General features: G+C 34.1%; 1 protein-coding gene across 4 annotated transcripts in view; it reads left to right on the forward strand.

Annotated features, from left to right (window-relative positions):
• The first annotated feature begins 2,616 nt into the window (after positions 1-2,616).
• LOC113857536 (dual specificity protein kinase YAK1 homolog) overlaps positions 2,617-18,171 on the forward strand; it is a 29,398-nt gene continuing 13,843 nt past the window's right edge. The window contains exons 1-15 of one of the 4 annotated variants that reach the window (XM_027489535.1): positions 2,617-3,358; positions 6,644-6,843; positions 7,370-7,523; positions 7,622-7,731; positions 7,938-8,007; positions 8,104-8,186; positions 8,526-8,607; positions 8,703-8,743; positions 9,507-9,629; positions 12,628-12,778; positions 12,884-12,998; positions 13,126-13,208; positions 13,310-13,384; positions 15,127-15,201; positions 16,806-17,602. In XM_027489535.1, the coding sequence (XP_027345336.1) occupies positions 3,164-3,358; positions 6,644-6,843; positions 7,370-7,523; positions 7,622-7,731; positions 7,938-8,007; positions 8,104-8,186; positions 8,526-8,607; positions 8,703-8,743; positions 9,507-9,629; positions 12,628-12,778; positions 12,884-12,998; positions 13,126-13,208; positions 13,310-13,384; positions 15,127-15,201; positions 16,806-17,602 (2,354 nt within the window). In that variant the 5' untranslated portion in view covers positions 2,617-3,163. Of the gene's footprint in view, positions 3,359-6,643; positions 6,844-7,369; positions 7,524-7,621; positions 7,732-7,930; positions 8,008-8,103; positions 8,187-8,525; positions 8,608-8,702; positions 8,744-9,506; positions 9,630-12,627; positions 12,779-12,883; positions 12,999-13,125; positions 13,209-13,309; positions 13,385-15,126; positions 15,202-16,805; positions 17,603-18,171 lie in introns of all 4 variants that reach the window. The other 3 variants (XM_027489536.1, XM_027489537.1, XM_027489538.1) reach the window with 3 other exon arrangements.

The following is an 18,171-nucleotide window of genomic DNA, read 5'->3' on the forward strand; positions in this document are numbered from 1 at the left end:
GCATTGGCCTCCCTCTTCCTTTATAAATCTAAACAATGTGAGACTTGTTCTAAGATATTTTATTTCAACTAACTCCACAATCTCCATTTTGATTGAAATAAATTCATCTTTTATTTCACTATCTACATTAACAAACATAGTTCAAAAGAACTATCATACTCCATCATCAAGAGTATAACACACTTTGCATCAATGTCACCCAATGCTAACATGTTATTACTACACACCTCGCAATAAGGCCAAGCCATGTTTTTGTGTTATCCCTACATATCTTGCATTAATCTTAACCCTTATATGTCATCACCACACCCCTTACATTAAGGCCAACCAATGCTTGTATGTTATCACCATATATCTTGCATCAATGTTAACCTTTGCATGCTATCATCACACACCTTGCATTAAGGCCAACCAATGCTTGTGTATTATCACCACACATTTTGAATCAATGTTAATCCTCACATGCTATCACCATATACCTTGCATTAAGGTCAACCAATGTGTGTATGTTATTATTACACATCTTACATCAATGCTAACTAATGCCTATGTACTACCAATACACATCTAGTGTCAATTTTTTATGTCAAACTTCATAATATAATATTCCATTAAGTCAGATCTTATTGCTCTAATTCACTTATTAGGAAGTACGAGGAAGGTAAAACGCCAACAATATTTATTTCAATGGACCATGAACAAATTATACAAAGAGACTTGGATCACACATCCAACTGAAAATCTTAATGTTATGTTTGGATGTGTTAATTAAAAATTTGAAAGAATTTAAAAATTTAATAAATTTAAATTATATAATTTAAACTTCTATTATTTAAAATATAATATTTTGTTAGGATAGAATAATTGAATTTTCTTCATTTGAAATTTTTTGTTTAGATAGAGTAATTAATTACATACATTCTAAAAAAGTTATCATTATATTTGAAAAATTAATTAAAAATATAAAATTTAAACCACAACTAAATAAAAATCTAAATGAAACACACAATAAATAAAAAAAACAATTTTAAATTTTCATTCTTTTATTAGAGTTTAGAATTAATTGATTTTAGTATATTAAAAATATTCATTAATTATTAAAATTTTAAATTATTTTAAATTAAATGTTTAAATAAAAATTATAACTCATAAAATTGTAAATTCTTTTAAAAAATAATATTCACTTAAAGTATTTTATCTAATTAGACTCTAAAACTTTAAGTTATGAAGTAATATCACTTATATATTGCTTAATGCTTAAGTTCTCAATTCATATTTAATGTGAAACTTTTTTTAATTAATTAATTTATTTATTTGCACTAACGTAAAGAAGTCCTTAATTTGCAAGTTTATTTTTTTTACTTTATCTTTGTTAAATATATTATATGATATTTGATATTAAACGGTTAAACCGTTATCAAACAAAGTTATTTGTGCAAAAAAATACCAAAAGTAAGAAAGCTCGATTCAATTCTCTTTTCTTATTTTCTAATCTTATTTTTAATATTAATTTAAAGTTTGAATTTTTGTAATTTATTTTTAATTTAGATTTTATCATTTTAATTGGTTTTATTTATTTATTTTTGCTGAATTTAATTTTATTTGATATAATAAAATATTTATTATTAATAATTATATATTTTTTAAATTTATAAAATTTCAAAATAGTCTTTCAATATATTTTTTATTATATTTAAAATTTTCATAAATTTAAGAATATCCATATAATGCAGAAAAAAAGTGATTCTTACAAAATATTTTATTTTAAGAATTAACTTATATATATAAATTACAAATACAAATTCTTAAATTAAAGTATTTTTAAAATTTTGTCAAATTAAAGTAAATTTAGGAGTTGACTTTTCTTTCTTTTTATGCCAAATAATTATTTTTTCCATTAAGCAATACATTTCAATTCAATATTATTATTAATTTTATATTTTTATAATTTTTATTTAAAGTGTTTTTTATTTAATAAAATAAAATATTTACCAACTTCCATTTGTAATTCGTGAATCTAAATTTCTGCTGGTGTGTTTTTTGAAACCTTGTCAAATAAGAGTAGGAGTTATCTTTCTGATCCCGTCAAATAATTTTTTAATATTAAGTATTTATTTTCAGATAATATAAAAATTGAATTTTCAAATTCATTATTAATTTAAAATTTATCATTTCATTCATTTTTTATTTAATATACTAAATATTCATTATTCATATAATAAAATTTACTTTCTTAATTTATAAAAGTTATTAAATTTTAAAATAATCATTTAATTTTTTTAATTAATTATGAAAAATATTTTAATTCAATAATATCCATGGATTACATGGAAAAATAATTAATTTTTACAATATTTTATTTTAAGAATAAGAACTTACAATTAATATATAAAAATAATAATATTAACAATATTTTAATGCAAATTTTTTAATACGTACTTAGAAGGATATAATAAATTTATATTAAAATATAATATTTAATATATTAATAACATGAATAAAAATATTATTATTTATTTTATGATACATCATTAAATAGAATTAAAAAATGGTTTTGAATAACGGATTGCAAAAGTGGGAACAGATTAAAGGGAGGATTTTTGTTCCCTGAAAGACAAAATTAAAAAGAAAAAGAAAAGAACTAACACAAAATAATTTGGGATTGCTGCTTGGACCGAAGCATAAGCAAGACCGCGTGTGGTGCCGTGCCTGTTTCCGAGACCAACAAAACAGCCATTGCATCCCACTCCCTTCTCTCTCTCTCTCTTTCTGTTTGAAGCAAACAACAAAACTAAATTATAATCCACTCACTCCCCCTCTCAATAAAACCCTCTTCCGATCCATCCATTTTCTCCGTCGGATTCAATTCATTCTTCGCGGAACACAAAAACGAAAGGGAAAAATCATCGAAGGTGGCCATCGATGAATGGATCTCGGGTTTGATGTAATTATTGGATGGTTCTGGAGATTCGTCCCGTGATGGGATTAAAATCAGTGGGCATAGGTTGCTTGCGCAGTCCATGGATGAGAAGCGAAGGGCAATAATGGAAGTGAAATTGGGGAAAGTGAATCTCTCTCTCAGTTGAATTGCGTCTCTCTCTCTCACTCTCTCTCTCTCTCTGTCTCTCTGTCTCTCTCTCTCCTCTTTCTCTTTCTCTCGGTCATGGATGGGGTTAGACCTCGTGATAAAGCGGAGCAGCCTCAGTCCAGAGACTTCGCCACCGCGTCGTCATCGTCGTCGGGATGGCGTCCCCGAGGGTTTGCGTTCGTTCCTTGTGTGCCTAAGGGTGAAGGAGAAGGAGAAGAAGTTACTGCTGCTCAGAAGTCGCAACCGTTGCGCCTCGTTGTGAGGAAACCTGTGAGTTTTTTTTTTTTTTGTTGATGTTTTATGGTTTTTGATTAACGGTGATTCCTTTGTTGCTGTTATTGCGTTTTTGAATTGGCTTGTTTTGTGTTTTAGGAAACGGTCATGATCAAAGTGCTGCAGTGAGAGTTTTTTTACTGAAAACCAATTGTGTGCGGTGTTTGACTTTGAAACTAGTTGAGTGATATTACTCTTGAGTTGTGGTTAGTGGAGTCTTCGATAGATACTATAAGTTTTCTAGGTTTGGTGGACTAATATTGTAGACACTGTTATTATTGTTTACTTTGCATAGTGTTGGCTTCTTATCCTATTTTGTCTTCGTCCTTCTTCCTCACAGCAACACATGAACAAATGAAAGAAGCTGGCCAAGTGGGGGAAAGAAAAAGATAATGGCATAATGAGTGGAATTATATCACAATGTTTGTTGTCCAGTAGTAGAGAGAGTAAATGATCTCATTTATCAGTTGCTGATTATCGCTTGTGTAATAAATTGAATGCCCACATACCATGTTATTCATTTATATTGGATCCAGACGCTGTGCTTTTTAATGCTGGTTATTATTTAAGGTGATTTGCTCACGTGAAACAAGGACAGAGGCTCCAATTTCCTTACAAAACTCTTCTATCTACAACTTCTATAGTGTTGAAGATTACATATTTCTCTTCGAATTTTCACATTTTTCATAAATGATAGGAAGTTTCTAAATTGGAGTATCATTTGGATCTTGTTGATTTTGTTGAATTGAGCTACTGATGTTTTCCAGGTTTGTAGTCCAAATAAGGCTCTTTTGCTTGTTATGCATGTTATGCATGATGTGTATTCAGAATCTGTTCATCATCTGTTGTTGCATCTTTTTGTTACTGATTCCTTATTAAATATATTGTTTGGCCTGTTGGTCAACACTGAGTGTGTCCTATGTCCTTGGAGCAATATCTATTGACTATCTTAGGTGGTTTGGTTTATGGAGGCTAAATCGTTATCCGCATTGGTTTAGTATAGAAAATTTTCTTGACAATGTACAATTTTTTCTACTATTTGGCGCATTTGGTTGAAGTGAAGCAAACAGTTTCATTTAGCTTAGAAGCTGATTTAGGATAAGATTAGGTAACTATGTTCTATTTAATGTAAAGCACATGGTCTTCCTAAGGTGGTTTCTGTAACAAACATGGAGAGGGCTTGGGCAACTGTACCCCTTTTGATATTATATATTTTTGTCTGTCGTATATATTTTCCCTTTGATAGCCAAAGAGTTTGTTAAGAAAGAAGCGACAGATACAAATGTAAGGGCATAAGAAATCCCAAAGAACTAAGATGTCATGCTGGAAGAAAACAGAAAAGAACAAAAACCATAGATTAAGAAACCTGCAATACCATGTCAATCTCTCTGTAATTCTAACAAAAACATGCCCTAAAAAGACCATGAGTAGAGACTGCAAGAAAGCTATAAGCTATAAAACCTACTCTGTCCTGATGAACTCAGTAGAAGACAGCAATCGAGAAGATATTCTAGCATTTCTTTCCACCCAAATACACCAAAGAATCACAAACTGAGAACAATGCCAAAGCTTTTTGGCATCTCTGCTAGTACGAAATCTTGTATTTTCCCTTTGCCCAATATGGAGTTTCCTTCTATCCTCCCAATCCCTTGTAATTTTCTTCTCACTGTTATAATGGATTTCTTCTGTTATCATGAAAGGTATGTGATTTTGGTCTTCGTATGGTGTAAATGATTGTGGGACTTAAAAATCAGTTGCTGTGTATTTTTTCACCCCCCTGTCCAATGCACAATATTGCTTTGGAGAAAATATGGGTTTATATATATATATGTGTGTGTGTATTTATTTATTTATTGAAGATGAAATTTGTCATGAGTTAAGACAGGGAAAAATTAAAGTAAATGATTATGGAGAATAAGGAATCATCCTTAATGTTAGAACAAAACACACACAAATTCTATCTAGCAAAGACTGTCGAGTTCCTCAGCATATCGAGTATGGAAATTCCCATAAAAAGGCCATGTTTTGCACCAATTATTAGTCAATGGCTATGTTAGGATCCAATTGGCCTTGATTCCCGAATTGGAAGTATGGGATTCTAATGTGGGGTTTATAAGGCCTTGGGTTCTCCAACTATAATGGCTAACTGTTTTGGTATGGTTGTCCTAAGGTTCTTATCAATCAGTATCAGTGCTTGCCACCATATCTCTCAACTGCAATTGAGTGATGCTAATGGTAATGCCGGCATTGAAGTTATCGCTTGGGTGCACAGCTAGCCTGTGCGAGTGTTGGGACTGCAGAGTGTGGTGGGATGTTAGGATCCAGTTTCTTTGAGGTACAGTCGTGGTTGGTCTTGACTCTTGATCAATTCTGTCCTCATCTCTTCAAATCCAGACTAGAGGATTTGATCTCTTGACACCTTGGGTTTATTTTCAGGCAAATCTTACTTCTACTCTCTCACTTCCTCTCTGATGATGATTCTTTCCTTTTTGATAATCCAATTTGGAAAACAATTGCTCACTCAAAATTTAAGTCTTTTGTTTGGGCTGATGTTCTAAGCCAGATTAATGCCACATATTTAATAAAAATTCAAAGACCTCTAACTGCATTGTCTCCTGATTATTGTGTTATGTGCAGATTGAGTTCTGAAAACACTTCTCTATTCCTTTTCGCTTTTGCATTGATCAGAAGTTTTCTCTTTGAATTAATTTGTTTGGTGTTTTTTGTGAAGATTGGGTTTTCACCAAGGATCTCCAAGCGTTCCTAGTGTTTTAATTTTAGAGTTTTTGCCACAATGGAGATGCTAAGTAGGCTTTGGCATTGTTCTCAATCAGTGGATGTTTGATGTATATGTTTGGTGGGGGTGTCTTCGGTCGATCTAGGGAGATTGGTTTGCTGTGTTACAGCTATCACATTTTTATTTTTTGTTTTCATCTTTCTTTCTTTAGGTTTTGAGGATTCATTATTCTCTTGCACTTGTATCACTCCTTTCTTTTCGTACTAAATTCTGTTTATTAAAAGGAAACAATTTATTTTGTTGCCTGTTAGAGATGTAATGTATATGCATTCGTGTGTTACATAATATATATAGATCACTGCCTAGCAAATATTTCTTAGCCGACGCCTCATCATCTTACGATGTAAAGCAGGTTCCCTATTGCTGTAACATCATTTTTATATAAGATGGCAATTTGATACATTTTGATGTTCTCATATATATGTGGCTGTTTGGAGCTTATGGTACCTAAAATTTTGAACTGATGCTCAGCTTCTAATTTACAGTTGGTGGCTAGATTGACCAAGGAAATAGTGGAAACATACCAAATCTGCAATCCACAGTTTAAATATTCTGAAGATCTAAATCCAAAAAGATTTTTGACTAGTCCATCCGTTGGAGTGCTTAATGATGGCTATGATAATGTAAACTCAGATCTTATTCTGACAGTGAATTTTGTCTTGATCCATTTAGAGAAAAATAAAAGGTTTGTCATTTATATTTCCTTCCTTTGTTTTATGATATATCACTATATATTTCTTTATGAATACCGAAAGCTGTGTGTTGATTTCAGTTGCTACTAAAGGTGTCATCTGATAAGAACTCAGTTAATTGAATAGAATACAATGCCAAATAAACAACCAGAACTAGTCTCAGATCAATACTCAACAGTATTTGAAAATGCACCACAACAAAAGCTTTGAAACCAAAACAAGCACAGCAAGGTCCCTTTCTATGCTAAATAACCAACAGAAAAGCCTCTCTGTCATGCTATCCTCCCCATCCCCATCCTATATACCGCCAAAGGCTCTGACAAATTCTCCTAACTAACTTCTGCCATGCTGGCATTCCCATCCTCCTGTGCCTTCTTTCTTCTACTATACACCTTCCAGACCTTGGGCCTTGTTGGCCCAATAAGAAACTCATCTACTGAGTTATTGGGCATATAATCATCTTACTTGTTTGGCAACCTCCGTTTGTCTTCATAAACTTTGCATTTTGATATGGTGCAGATATATTGTCAAAGATGTCCTTGGTCATGGGACATTTGGACAAGTGGCTAAATGCTGGGATTCAGATACCAACAGTTTTGTTGCTGTGAAGATCATTAAAAATCAACCAGCATACTATCAACAGGCGCTGGTTGAAGTAACTATTTTAACAACGGTAACGTTATTGTTGTTATTATTTTTGAGATGCTAGTCATTTTTCTTGGAAGTGCAACCATGAGAAGTGCTCAGGTATACTCTATTTTTTTCCTACAGTTAAATAAGAAGTATGATCCTGAGGATAAGCATCACATTGTTCGTATATATGATTATTTTGTATATCAACGACACTTGTGCATTTGCTTTGAATTGCTGGACACAAACTTGTAAGTTCTGCACCTCCCCCCCCCCCCCCCCCCTCTCTCTTTTAGCATTTGTCCTGCTATCATCATTGATAATGCATTTAAAGAGCTTTAATGGTGTTCAAGTTCTACTGTACTAAAATATTCGATTAGTTTTGCTATGTTGCTATCCTGGATTTGTTATTTTCTCCCTCTTGCATATTTTGGGGTTGACATAATGTAGTGTACAGGTATGAGCTTATCAAGATGAATCATTTTAGGGGATTGTCACTTGGTATTGTTCAGCTATTCTCTAAGCAGGTATGTCAATTTTTTTTATTTGTATGACCTTTACTTGGTCCTTTTGTTGGTTTTGCTTTCTTACCATACTCTATTTTCTTAAATTGATGTTTAAAGATTTTATGTGGACTGGCTCTTTTAAAAGAGGCTGGCATTATTCATTGTGATCTGAAGCCAGAAAACATTCTTTTATGTACAAGGTTGGTTTCTTACATGAAGGTGCTCATAAAGAACTATGTGCTGCAGCCATTCTTAAGGATTAACTCCTCTTAAGCGAGGGATTAGAGAGTATAATGAGGAGTTATAACCAATGATCAGAAAATCAACAATTGAGATTAAAATAACTATGCAATTACATGTACATGCATTTAATTACAGTCTCAACCATTAATTTTTTTAATCATTGGTTATAAATCCTCACTTTACTCTCTAGAGGAGTCAAATCCCTCACTCTAGAGGAGTCAAATCCCTATCTTCAATTCAATATATGCTGCAGCTATTTCATCTTGAGATTTGATGTAATTATGTTTCATGTGTAGCACTGTGAAGCCAGCAGAAATCAAGATTATTGACTTTGGATCAGCATGCATGGAAAACCGCACGGTTTACTCTTATATTCAGGTTCACATTTACTTTAGAAAGTATGCTTTTATGATAATTCCTATTGTGATTATAATTGTTTGGTTCTTACACTTATTCCCCTGTTTTTGTTGCAGAGTCGATACTATAGATCACCTGAGGTTCTTCTTGGATATCAGTATCCTAAGTGATGAAATCAGTAGTTGATCTGTTCTTTTCATGTGATTTTACATTTGGGGTTTCTTTTCATTATTTTATTGCTTTAACTTCTGTTACTTTATCTTTCTACATTGCAATTTTCAACGTGTGATTGGCTTAGTATTCTTGATTGCTTGTAATGTAAAAATTGTGCTGCTGCTTGTGGAACTATAGTTTGGCAGAATGTGGTTTTAAACTGGGGAGGAATTGAACTTTGAGAAAGCTTTGTCAATTAAAGCTTCTACATTTACTTTTTGCTTGGTATTTTACTTCATATGGCTTAGTTGGGGAGAATCATTGATGAAAGTTTTAAATTTTAGGTCTGGAACTATTGTTCAGCAACTTGTGGCATGTTTTTCTTCCATTTATTCAAGGGTACAGGTTGGGGGTGGTGGAATGAATTTGGTTGATTCTCTGAAATCTTGTCTTTCTTTGTACTCTAATGTCAGTTGTACTAAAATCTTATGATAGGTTCATTATACTCACATTTGAACGTGGTTTTCAATATCCCCTCATGCCTCATTGGTACTAATGAAGTAATTTAAAGTTTTAAACATATGTTAGATACCTGAGAGCATTGAGATGTTTGATTGACTGAGCAGCATTCCCTTCTTTAAATTGATGGCATACCACACATTCTTAATGTATATTTTTCAGACGTTTTGTTTTCTCTTTTTCGATAATTTATTTTCAGGCTATTTTTTTGTACTCCTTGCTTCATTTTGGTCCTTGACTCTTATCAGATACTCAACAGCTATAGATATGTGGTCCTTTGGGTGCATAGTGGCAGAATTGTTTCTTGGATTACCATTATTCCCTGGGGCTTCAGAATTTGATCTTTTGAAACGGATGATTGAAATACTTGGGTATGCCACTTTCTCTCAAGGATGAAACATTTTAATGATGTGGCTATGCAATTTATATAGAAAAAAAATATGACATCACCTTTAAGATAATTTCTTTTCTTTATTTAATTATATTTTACATGTTAGTTAAAAGAAAATTGGTCAGAGGAATTTGATTATCTAGCTTCATTTTGCAAGGTTTCTCCTGCAATGATATGGAAACAAAATGGTTCCACATTTTGCAGACCAAAATTTTATATATAGGGTTTGGTACCTCAGAAGTTAGAGGAGGGGGGAGGGGTGCAGTGAAAAAAATTTCAGTTCAAGAGTCTGTACTCCTTCCATTAAAACTGTGATTCTGACACCTAACACATATGGCTATTTTTTTTTCCCTTTTTTTAAAAAGATAAAGTGATTTTTTTTTTTCAAATTAAGAGTAATAAGTGAAAACTGTCAAAGCAGTAGGTACTGCAAGAGTACTCAGAATTCTCCCTGTACATGTGCATGTATTTTATCACAATCACAATCATTGATTTTTTAATGAACAAATACCACACACACACACACACACACATATATATATGTTATGTACAGAGCTGTACGACTTACATTATTACAAGAAAATTACAAAAGAAACATCTAAAAACTAAGAGATTGGGTTTTGTAAAGGCATGGCAATCAGCTTCCATGTCTAACAAAGAAACATCCTAACAACATCAAATGGGCAGATCGTCATAGACAATGTAAGACACAATAACCCTTTGTCAAATGTTGTCTTGAGATGAAGTTCCTTGAGATGAAGTTCCTTGAAAGTTTCAGCATTCCTTTCCAAACAAAAGACAGCACAAAACAATGCCTGCACTGCCACAGAATCTTAGCTTCTTTTCAAAAGCTGAAACCTCAAAATTTAATAATGACATGTAACTGATGTAGGTCCATAGGGCAGATCCAATTCTCATAAAGCATCCCAAAAACCTTATTCTAAATAAAATTTGTAGAACAATGCATAAAAAGGCAGATCATCTGTGACTGAGTGGACATGAGAAGGGCTAGAGGTTGAGATTGTGAAACTCACATTTTGTGCCAATAATCTGTTGCATAGTAATTGATAGTGCACTGTAGCATGTGGAATAGTTGGCTGCTATAGGGTGTCTGCCATGGGGAGTTTTCATGGTTGTGGCTGTGACAACCAAATCGTGGCCCAACTTGTGGGCTATTCAAGGTGCTATAGCACATGATCATGGGTTTTGAAAGACACCTTTGCCCCTGCTCCAGCAGTGTTTGGTGCGTCTTTTAGGGGTAAAAGTGATACTTTATATAGGTGAGACCTAAAAGAAAAAACCTTGTTCCCCCATTCATCTGTGACTGTGTTCTATGAGGAGCCAAATAAATAGCCTTCTCCGTTCCTCTTCTTTGGAGACCACCTCTTCTCTGGTTGTTTTCTGGGCTCTGTCCCTTTTTTTAGTTTTTCCCTCTCCTATTCTATTTTTTTCAATTCTGTTTTTCCCTCTCCCATTCTCTTTTACTCCCCCATTTTTTTTTTTTGTTTTTCCATATTATTTTGTTTTCTTGATTCTATTTTTCTTTTTTCACTTCAAAGTTTCCTACTCCATGTTTATTTTTAATTCTCTATTTTTCTGTTATAACTTCAGTTTTTTTTCCCTCTATTTTACAACCATTCTTATTCTTTTTTCCTCAAGACATTCTTTCTTTTATGTATAGTTAGTTTTCTAGTTTTATATCACATTTTGCAATATATATATATATATATATATATAGATAAACACTCTTACACCCAATCTGAACTTTTCATTTAACTTGCATCTAACAGTTAGTGAAGTAATAAATTATAACCCGTTAGATGTAAGTTAAACGAAAGGTTCATATTTGGTGTAAGAGTTTGTAGACTTACACCAATGTTAGAAGATCCTGCCTTTTATATATATATATAATTCTATTATGATTGCCATGCTTTCGCCATGGCATCTGCCATTATGGCAGTTTTTTTGCTTTCCGCCATGACCTGCCATCCATCATTGATAATATTGACAGTTACATACTTTAATATTTTTAACATATATTATTTATGTTTCTCACCAAAGCATAAAAGTTAAAATTACCCTTCTCTCATCAACCCCATCAAATTAAGGATGAGATTCAAAATGTGGAAAAGTTATTTTGCTCTTCAAATAGGAGCTAGGCTTTGGAAATTGGAAAGTCTTGCTATGATGAATGAAGGAGTGAAATGAGTCCATTGTGCCTTCCATCTTCTCATTATGCTTAAGGGTCTATCTTTGCTGCTTCTCTCTTGCTTTCCCCTGCCCCCCAAATCCCTGTCCTTATTATCCTATAGCTTCCTTTGTGGTTGCTCTTGAGATTTCAATCTGGTTGATGATGGTAGTGGTTATTAGAATCATGGTGGCATTTGCTCTGATGCTTGTGGTGTTGATCTCAGCTTATCTTGTTGGATTTGTCTCTGTTGTCCATTAGGATTTAGGAGATGCTATTGTCCTTTTGTCTTTGTCCTTTGATCATTTTTTTTGGTAATACATGACCCATCTGGTTCACTATACACTGGCATGTAACTGGTTTAGCATAAATCTGGCATTTCCAAACCAGTTCATAGTGTTTGATATGCATATATGTGTTCCATTGTGTTTTTCTGAGTTTGGACTGGTTGGTTGACTGGTTCACCAGTTGAACTTCCCTGGTATGAAATGAGTTTTACATCACTCTTTCTATGCTCCAAAAAAGTCCCACACTCGAAGGTTGTTTTCAACTGACGCAGTGGATTCCACCAGTGACATCACAAGGTGTTTGTCGCCTGCTTCCACCCCACAAGTCTTTTAACATCTAATCTTCTCTCTATCCCTCTCTCAGACAGAGATGATGTGTAGTTATTAGATTTTGAATGTGAATAAAACAATATTAGATTTGGTTCTTGTCTACAAATTAGTTGGTTTGCTATATTATTTTTACTATTTTGATTAACGTTATAGATGTTGTGGATATATTGTAGAGGACAACCACCTGATTATGTATTAAGGGATGCCAAAAACACAAGTAAATTCTTTAAGTGTATTGGGAGTCTCCAGAACATAGAGAACAGCGAGAGTTCCAAAAATGGAAGAAGTGTTTATCAAGCATTGACAGTGGAAGAATATGAAGCTGTAAGTTTTACATCCTTACTGTAGGATCTCTTCAAATCCTTTTCTCCTTTTGGTTCCCTTTTGAAGTATTACATATATATTATCATATATCTGGTTCCTGTTCAGCGAGAAATGAAGAAGCCATCAATTGGAAAAGAGTATTTTCATCATATGAATCTTGAAGCAATTGTTACAAACTATCCGTACAGAAAAAACCTACCCAAAGAAGATATTGTCAAAGGTTAGCTTCCCAGAAAGGCTGGAAATTTCTTCTCAACTTGATTTTGCTATTTTATTTTCTGTGCATGTTTTATTTCTCTTATTCAAGTTGGCATTAATGAATACTATCTAAACTTCACTTGTAATAGAAAGTCAAGCACGACTGGCTCTTATTGATTTTTTAAAAGGGCTTGTTGAATTTGATCCTGCAAAACGCTGGTCACCATTTCAGGTAATTGGCGTTGTCTAATTATCCTCACTGATGCATCCTTCAAACTAAATTTGTCATGAGTTGATGCAGAATTTAAGCTGTGTTAGTTTGTTTTCTTGCAGGCTTCAAAACACCCTTTTGTAACTGGGGAACCTTTTACACACCCCTACAAGCCTCCCCCTGAGACTCCTCACATGGTCAGTAAATCTAGCATTTATATTTTTATATTTAGGTTGAACTATTTATTCAGTACTGAGTACTCACAGTCCTTTCAAAAATAATATTTAGGGGCCTTATTTCAAATGTTTAATTAATGACTTGTATCACGGATGTATCATGATTCATTAAGATTGAACCAGAGAACATTGGTCTAAAACGAGTTAGATTTACTGAGAATACACTGCTATGGGTGTAGTTGAAGATTCATTAAACCAGAGAATACAGCTCACATATACCTTCTTTTATTGATAGATGCAATAGGAAATTAAAATTGTGTAATTAGGATTCATGTAGATGCAAATGTATTGAGCTTCCATCGCTATTCCATCCAACAAATCCCTGTTTGCATTTTGTTCATTTTGGAATGAGTAAAAATGCGACAAAATAGGTTGAAATGGACAGTTTCAGTCAAATTTCCAACTTTTTTGTGGGAAGAACAGTTTTGGCTGGTAGCCAGGAGATCAGGTGTGTAGAGAGAGTTTTGTTCAAGAAGAGCTTGTTGGTTGTTGCATCAGACTGATCAGAGCATGTTACCCCGTTTGCCTCTGATTCTCCATTTCTCATTCCACCACTGCTGTGATCATCATCTTTGCAGTTCCCACTAGATTTTTCTCCAGTGGAATATGTAATGTTGTGTAAACAGTAGACAGGTAGCTATCTGTACTGTTGAATCAGACAAGCTCCCCCTGGATTCTTCGCTGACCATATGACTGTCATCTGCAATTGCACAGTAAAGTTTATCCAGTTTATCCTTTGTAAAGCTATTGTGAATTTGTGAGAAAATAAGCTGTTTGAAGACTTGGAATATAGATCATAATGATTCCTTCTCCATAATGATGTTCTACCAATTTCCTTGTGTTTGATCCTGTCATAATAAACAGGATTCTTATCAATGCTGATTGTAGCCTGATCCTCAAAAATATTTTATTGACCTTCCATATGTGATCTTTCAGTTCATCAAGTAATCTTTTTAACCAGATTCCTTGAAATATGCTATTTTGTCATTGCTTGGAATTCAGCTTCTGCGGTGCTGTGATCTATGACAAAATGTTTCTTGCTTCTCCAAGTTTAACAGATTTTCTCATGTATATGTACAACAGCCAGAAGTAGATATGAGATCTGTTATTGATCCTGCCAATAGGCATTGGATAATTTTTGGTATCACTTGTGTGTTAAAATTGTGTATCATTATTTCTTCCATTCAGTGTTAAGCGTTTGGGTTCAATGTATCATGTAAAAAATAGTTTCTAAGAAAGTTGTATCGTTGTATCTATAATATTCTTGATGAAAATATTGAGTTTGTAATGTAGTTAAGACAGTTTTCAGCATATTTTTTTCACGCCTCCCTCTTTCTCAACACCTATTTGCTTTTAAGTTGTGAGTGATTATGATGAGCAGCTTGGGAGAACCTCACCACAAAAGCTAGCTGTTGTAGTTGGAAAGCTCAAGGCCTTATAAACTCTGCACTAGAATCCCATTCTTCCAATGTGGGACTCAAGTCCCATACCTTGCAATTAGGATCCTAACAGATTATTGTTTTACAAATTTCATGCATTTTTGTTCTCTTCATGTTATTTATTGCTATATTCCCACCATTTAATCTGTCTATTTTATTTTGATTTTGTTGTTCAGTTGTTCTATCTTGCAGTTATTTGATCGATGCATAACTTTCAATATCTTCATCATCTAATGTTCATTTAATTTATTTGTGACCTTATAGCCTGTAGTTCAAAATATCAAGGTGGATAATCATCCAGGCGGCGGACACTGGTTTGCTGCTGGTCTATCACCTAATGTGAGCCTGCTACTACTGTAAATATTACTGCCTTTATCTCAAATATAGTGAAGTTCAAGGGATTGTATATTGTCACGCCCATGTGTCTAATGCTACTCCAATTTAAATTTTTTTTATGTAAATGTCCCTACTTTGATATAGTTATAAGAGAGAATATAGGGTATTTTAGACAAAAATCACTTCACAGGGAGTGGTAATAGATATGTATGGGTGTGGTAATAGACATGCCTGAAGTTGGATGCATTTATCATAACTCTTACATGTTAAAATTTCAGAAAAAATACATAAGATGGGCACTGCCTAATCTCAAACTGAATTCATGAAGGTAAAAAACATATAGTCCTGTGAAGTAAAAGCTATAGTGACCCAACCTCATGGTGGCCTAGATAATTTCTCTTTTCCTAATATAGAAATTGTATGATCTAATCAGTGAGTACACAATAAAAAATAAAGCAGAAGCAGCTGCATGGTTAAGCTTAGCTGTGCACACCATTTATATATGATTTCAGAGTTGTAATAAAACAAACAATAATCTAATTAACTGAAAAATCTGGGAACAGGTATAGCTAGATGTTGGTTGTGGACCAGGATTCTGCTTTGGCATGGCCCACGTGCCCAATCAGAGTTGGAGATAAGACCAAACTATGGTGCTTGCTGATGTGCTTAATAGAACAGTTGCACCCTAAGTTTCCTAACTTATAACTATAATTTCCTATCTAGTGGCAATTACTCAATCCAACAAGTTATATCAGAGAAAATTTATGAATTTAATTTCCAATTCGGTATGGATTACTAGCATATTCTTGGATGGGGATGGCTTGTTGTATGCGATTGCCAACTTTCTGCCTTGCAAGTGCGTTTTTCTCTTAAATTACAAAGTGATTATTGCCATCCAAAACCACAATGTGATAACATACAAAGCACACCAGCATTACCACTAGTGTTAAAATAATCAAATAAAATCTCCACTAGTTTTTGGGATGTACTCATGAATTACCAAATGCTTCCAAAAATTTACTGGTGGGTAGCAGCTGGGAAATGTAGAACTAAATGTGCTGTTTTTCCTTAAATGGAAATGCACATCATACATATATCACAGTTCACAAGACAAACTTGTTAGGAGTTCAAATGTGACTTGAACATGGGAAGTATTGTCGAGTCTGAAAGCGACTTGCAACAAAATTCATTTCCACTGAAATTAATAAACCTTTTTATGTTTAAAATCCAACAATATGTTTTCTAACATCAGCATAGGTATTTTCCTGAGAGTGAACTGTTTAACACAAAAAGTAGCTCTTTATTGACCTATAATTCCTAATACCCACCTCATCTTGCAGAAAATTGCCCATCGTTCTATTCTGCAATTTGAAATTTGAAACTTAATCATCCTTCTATTCCAATTTTCTAATCATGTTATCATGTAATTTGGTTTTTGACTAAGCTCAATGGTTTCGTATGATTCATGTAATTGACCTCACACAACAGAACAAGGCTTGATTGTTGTTGCTGCTGCTACTACATAATTTGGAATATATGTAAATGATATTCAATTCTGAAATAAAATTTTCCCATTCTTCCTAGTTGACTGGATTTTGTTCCTCCAGGTTCAAGGAAAGAGCAGAGCTTCCCTCTATAGCAGTCCACATTTTCAGATGGTTCAACATCCATCTAATAGTTATGGAAGTGTAGGAAGCCATGGGAGCTATAATGACAGTGCTGGGCTTGGAAGCAGCTATGGGAGTTATGGAGAGAGCAGTAACATGTTTGCTTATTATTCACCAATTGCTCCATCTGGTATGAACATGCATAATCAGGGCAATATGTCAATGCTTGGAAATAGTCCTGATGCTAGGAGGAGAGTTAAGTACCAACCTGGGAATGGGCTGGGCGTAAGTCCATCAGCTGGAAATTTTGCTCCTCTGCCTCTTGGTGCCAGCCCATCTCAATTTACTCCACCAAGTTCCTATAGTCAGGTTTCAGTTGGTTCTCCAGGACACTATGGACCTACATCTCCTGCAAGAGGAACTTCTCATGGATCACCTTTAGGCAAGACATCTGCAGTTAGCCAGTTTAATAGAAGAAAAAATTGGGGACATTCTGGAAGTCCTCAAACTCAAGAAACTACATTTTGTTCACATTGGCAAGGCCAATATCCTGACAGCACTAGCCATACTGAGGGAACATCACAAGCTCTTGGCAGTTCACCATCATATCTACAGTCAAATAGCAATCCTGGAAACTGGAAGCAGCGAGGTAGTGGAGGGTTATCAGCAAATCAGAACATTTCATGCTTGGTTATGCCCAGTTGTAGCATGAACTCACAATCAACAGAATTGGTTCGTGACAATGTGGACACAGGCATTTCATTGCCTGATCCTGGAGATTGGGACCCTAATTATAGGTACACACAAATTGGCTCCCAAAGAGCTTATTTTTCATTTACCATTTTCTATTTAAAATTTATATATTGGATGCCTGATTTTGTATGTTTCATGCAACATTAATTTTTATAAAATGAGTCTCATGTTGACTTATTGAGGATTTTATTTGTTTATGACACAAAAAGTGAAAGAGGACAATTAATGGGAGTGGAGAGTTTATAGAGGAAAGTGGAGTATGGGAGATGGCAGGAAAAACCAATGTTATAAAACTTGGAGCAGACTGACCAGTTCAGCCAGTGAGCCAGTCCAGTAACCGGTCCAAGCAAGTGAAAAGATCATTTGTGCATGCAAACAAGTGTAAACTGATAAGAAACTTGGGAAAACCACACCACATAAGCTAGCCATTGTAGTTGGAGAGCCCAAAGCCTTATAAATCCCCACATTACAATTCCATACTTCCAATGTGCGACTCAAACCCTGCAATTAGAATTCTAATGTGTCCTGGCTGTGCAGTAGCCCGTTGACTGGTCTGGGTGAAAACTGCAATGCTGGTGTTACCACCCACACTGCTCTTTTGCAGTTGAGAGAC

This window comes from Abrus precatorius, unplaced genomic scaffold (assembly GCF_003935025.1).
Source record: "Abrus precatorius isolate BTA unplaced genomic scaffold, Abrus_2018 Scaffold2, whole genome shotgun sequence".
NCBI classification, from domain to species: Eukaryota; Viridiplantae; Streptophyta; class Magnoliopsida; order Fabales; family Fabaceae; genus Abrus; species Abrus precatorius.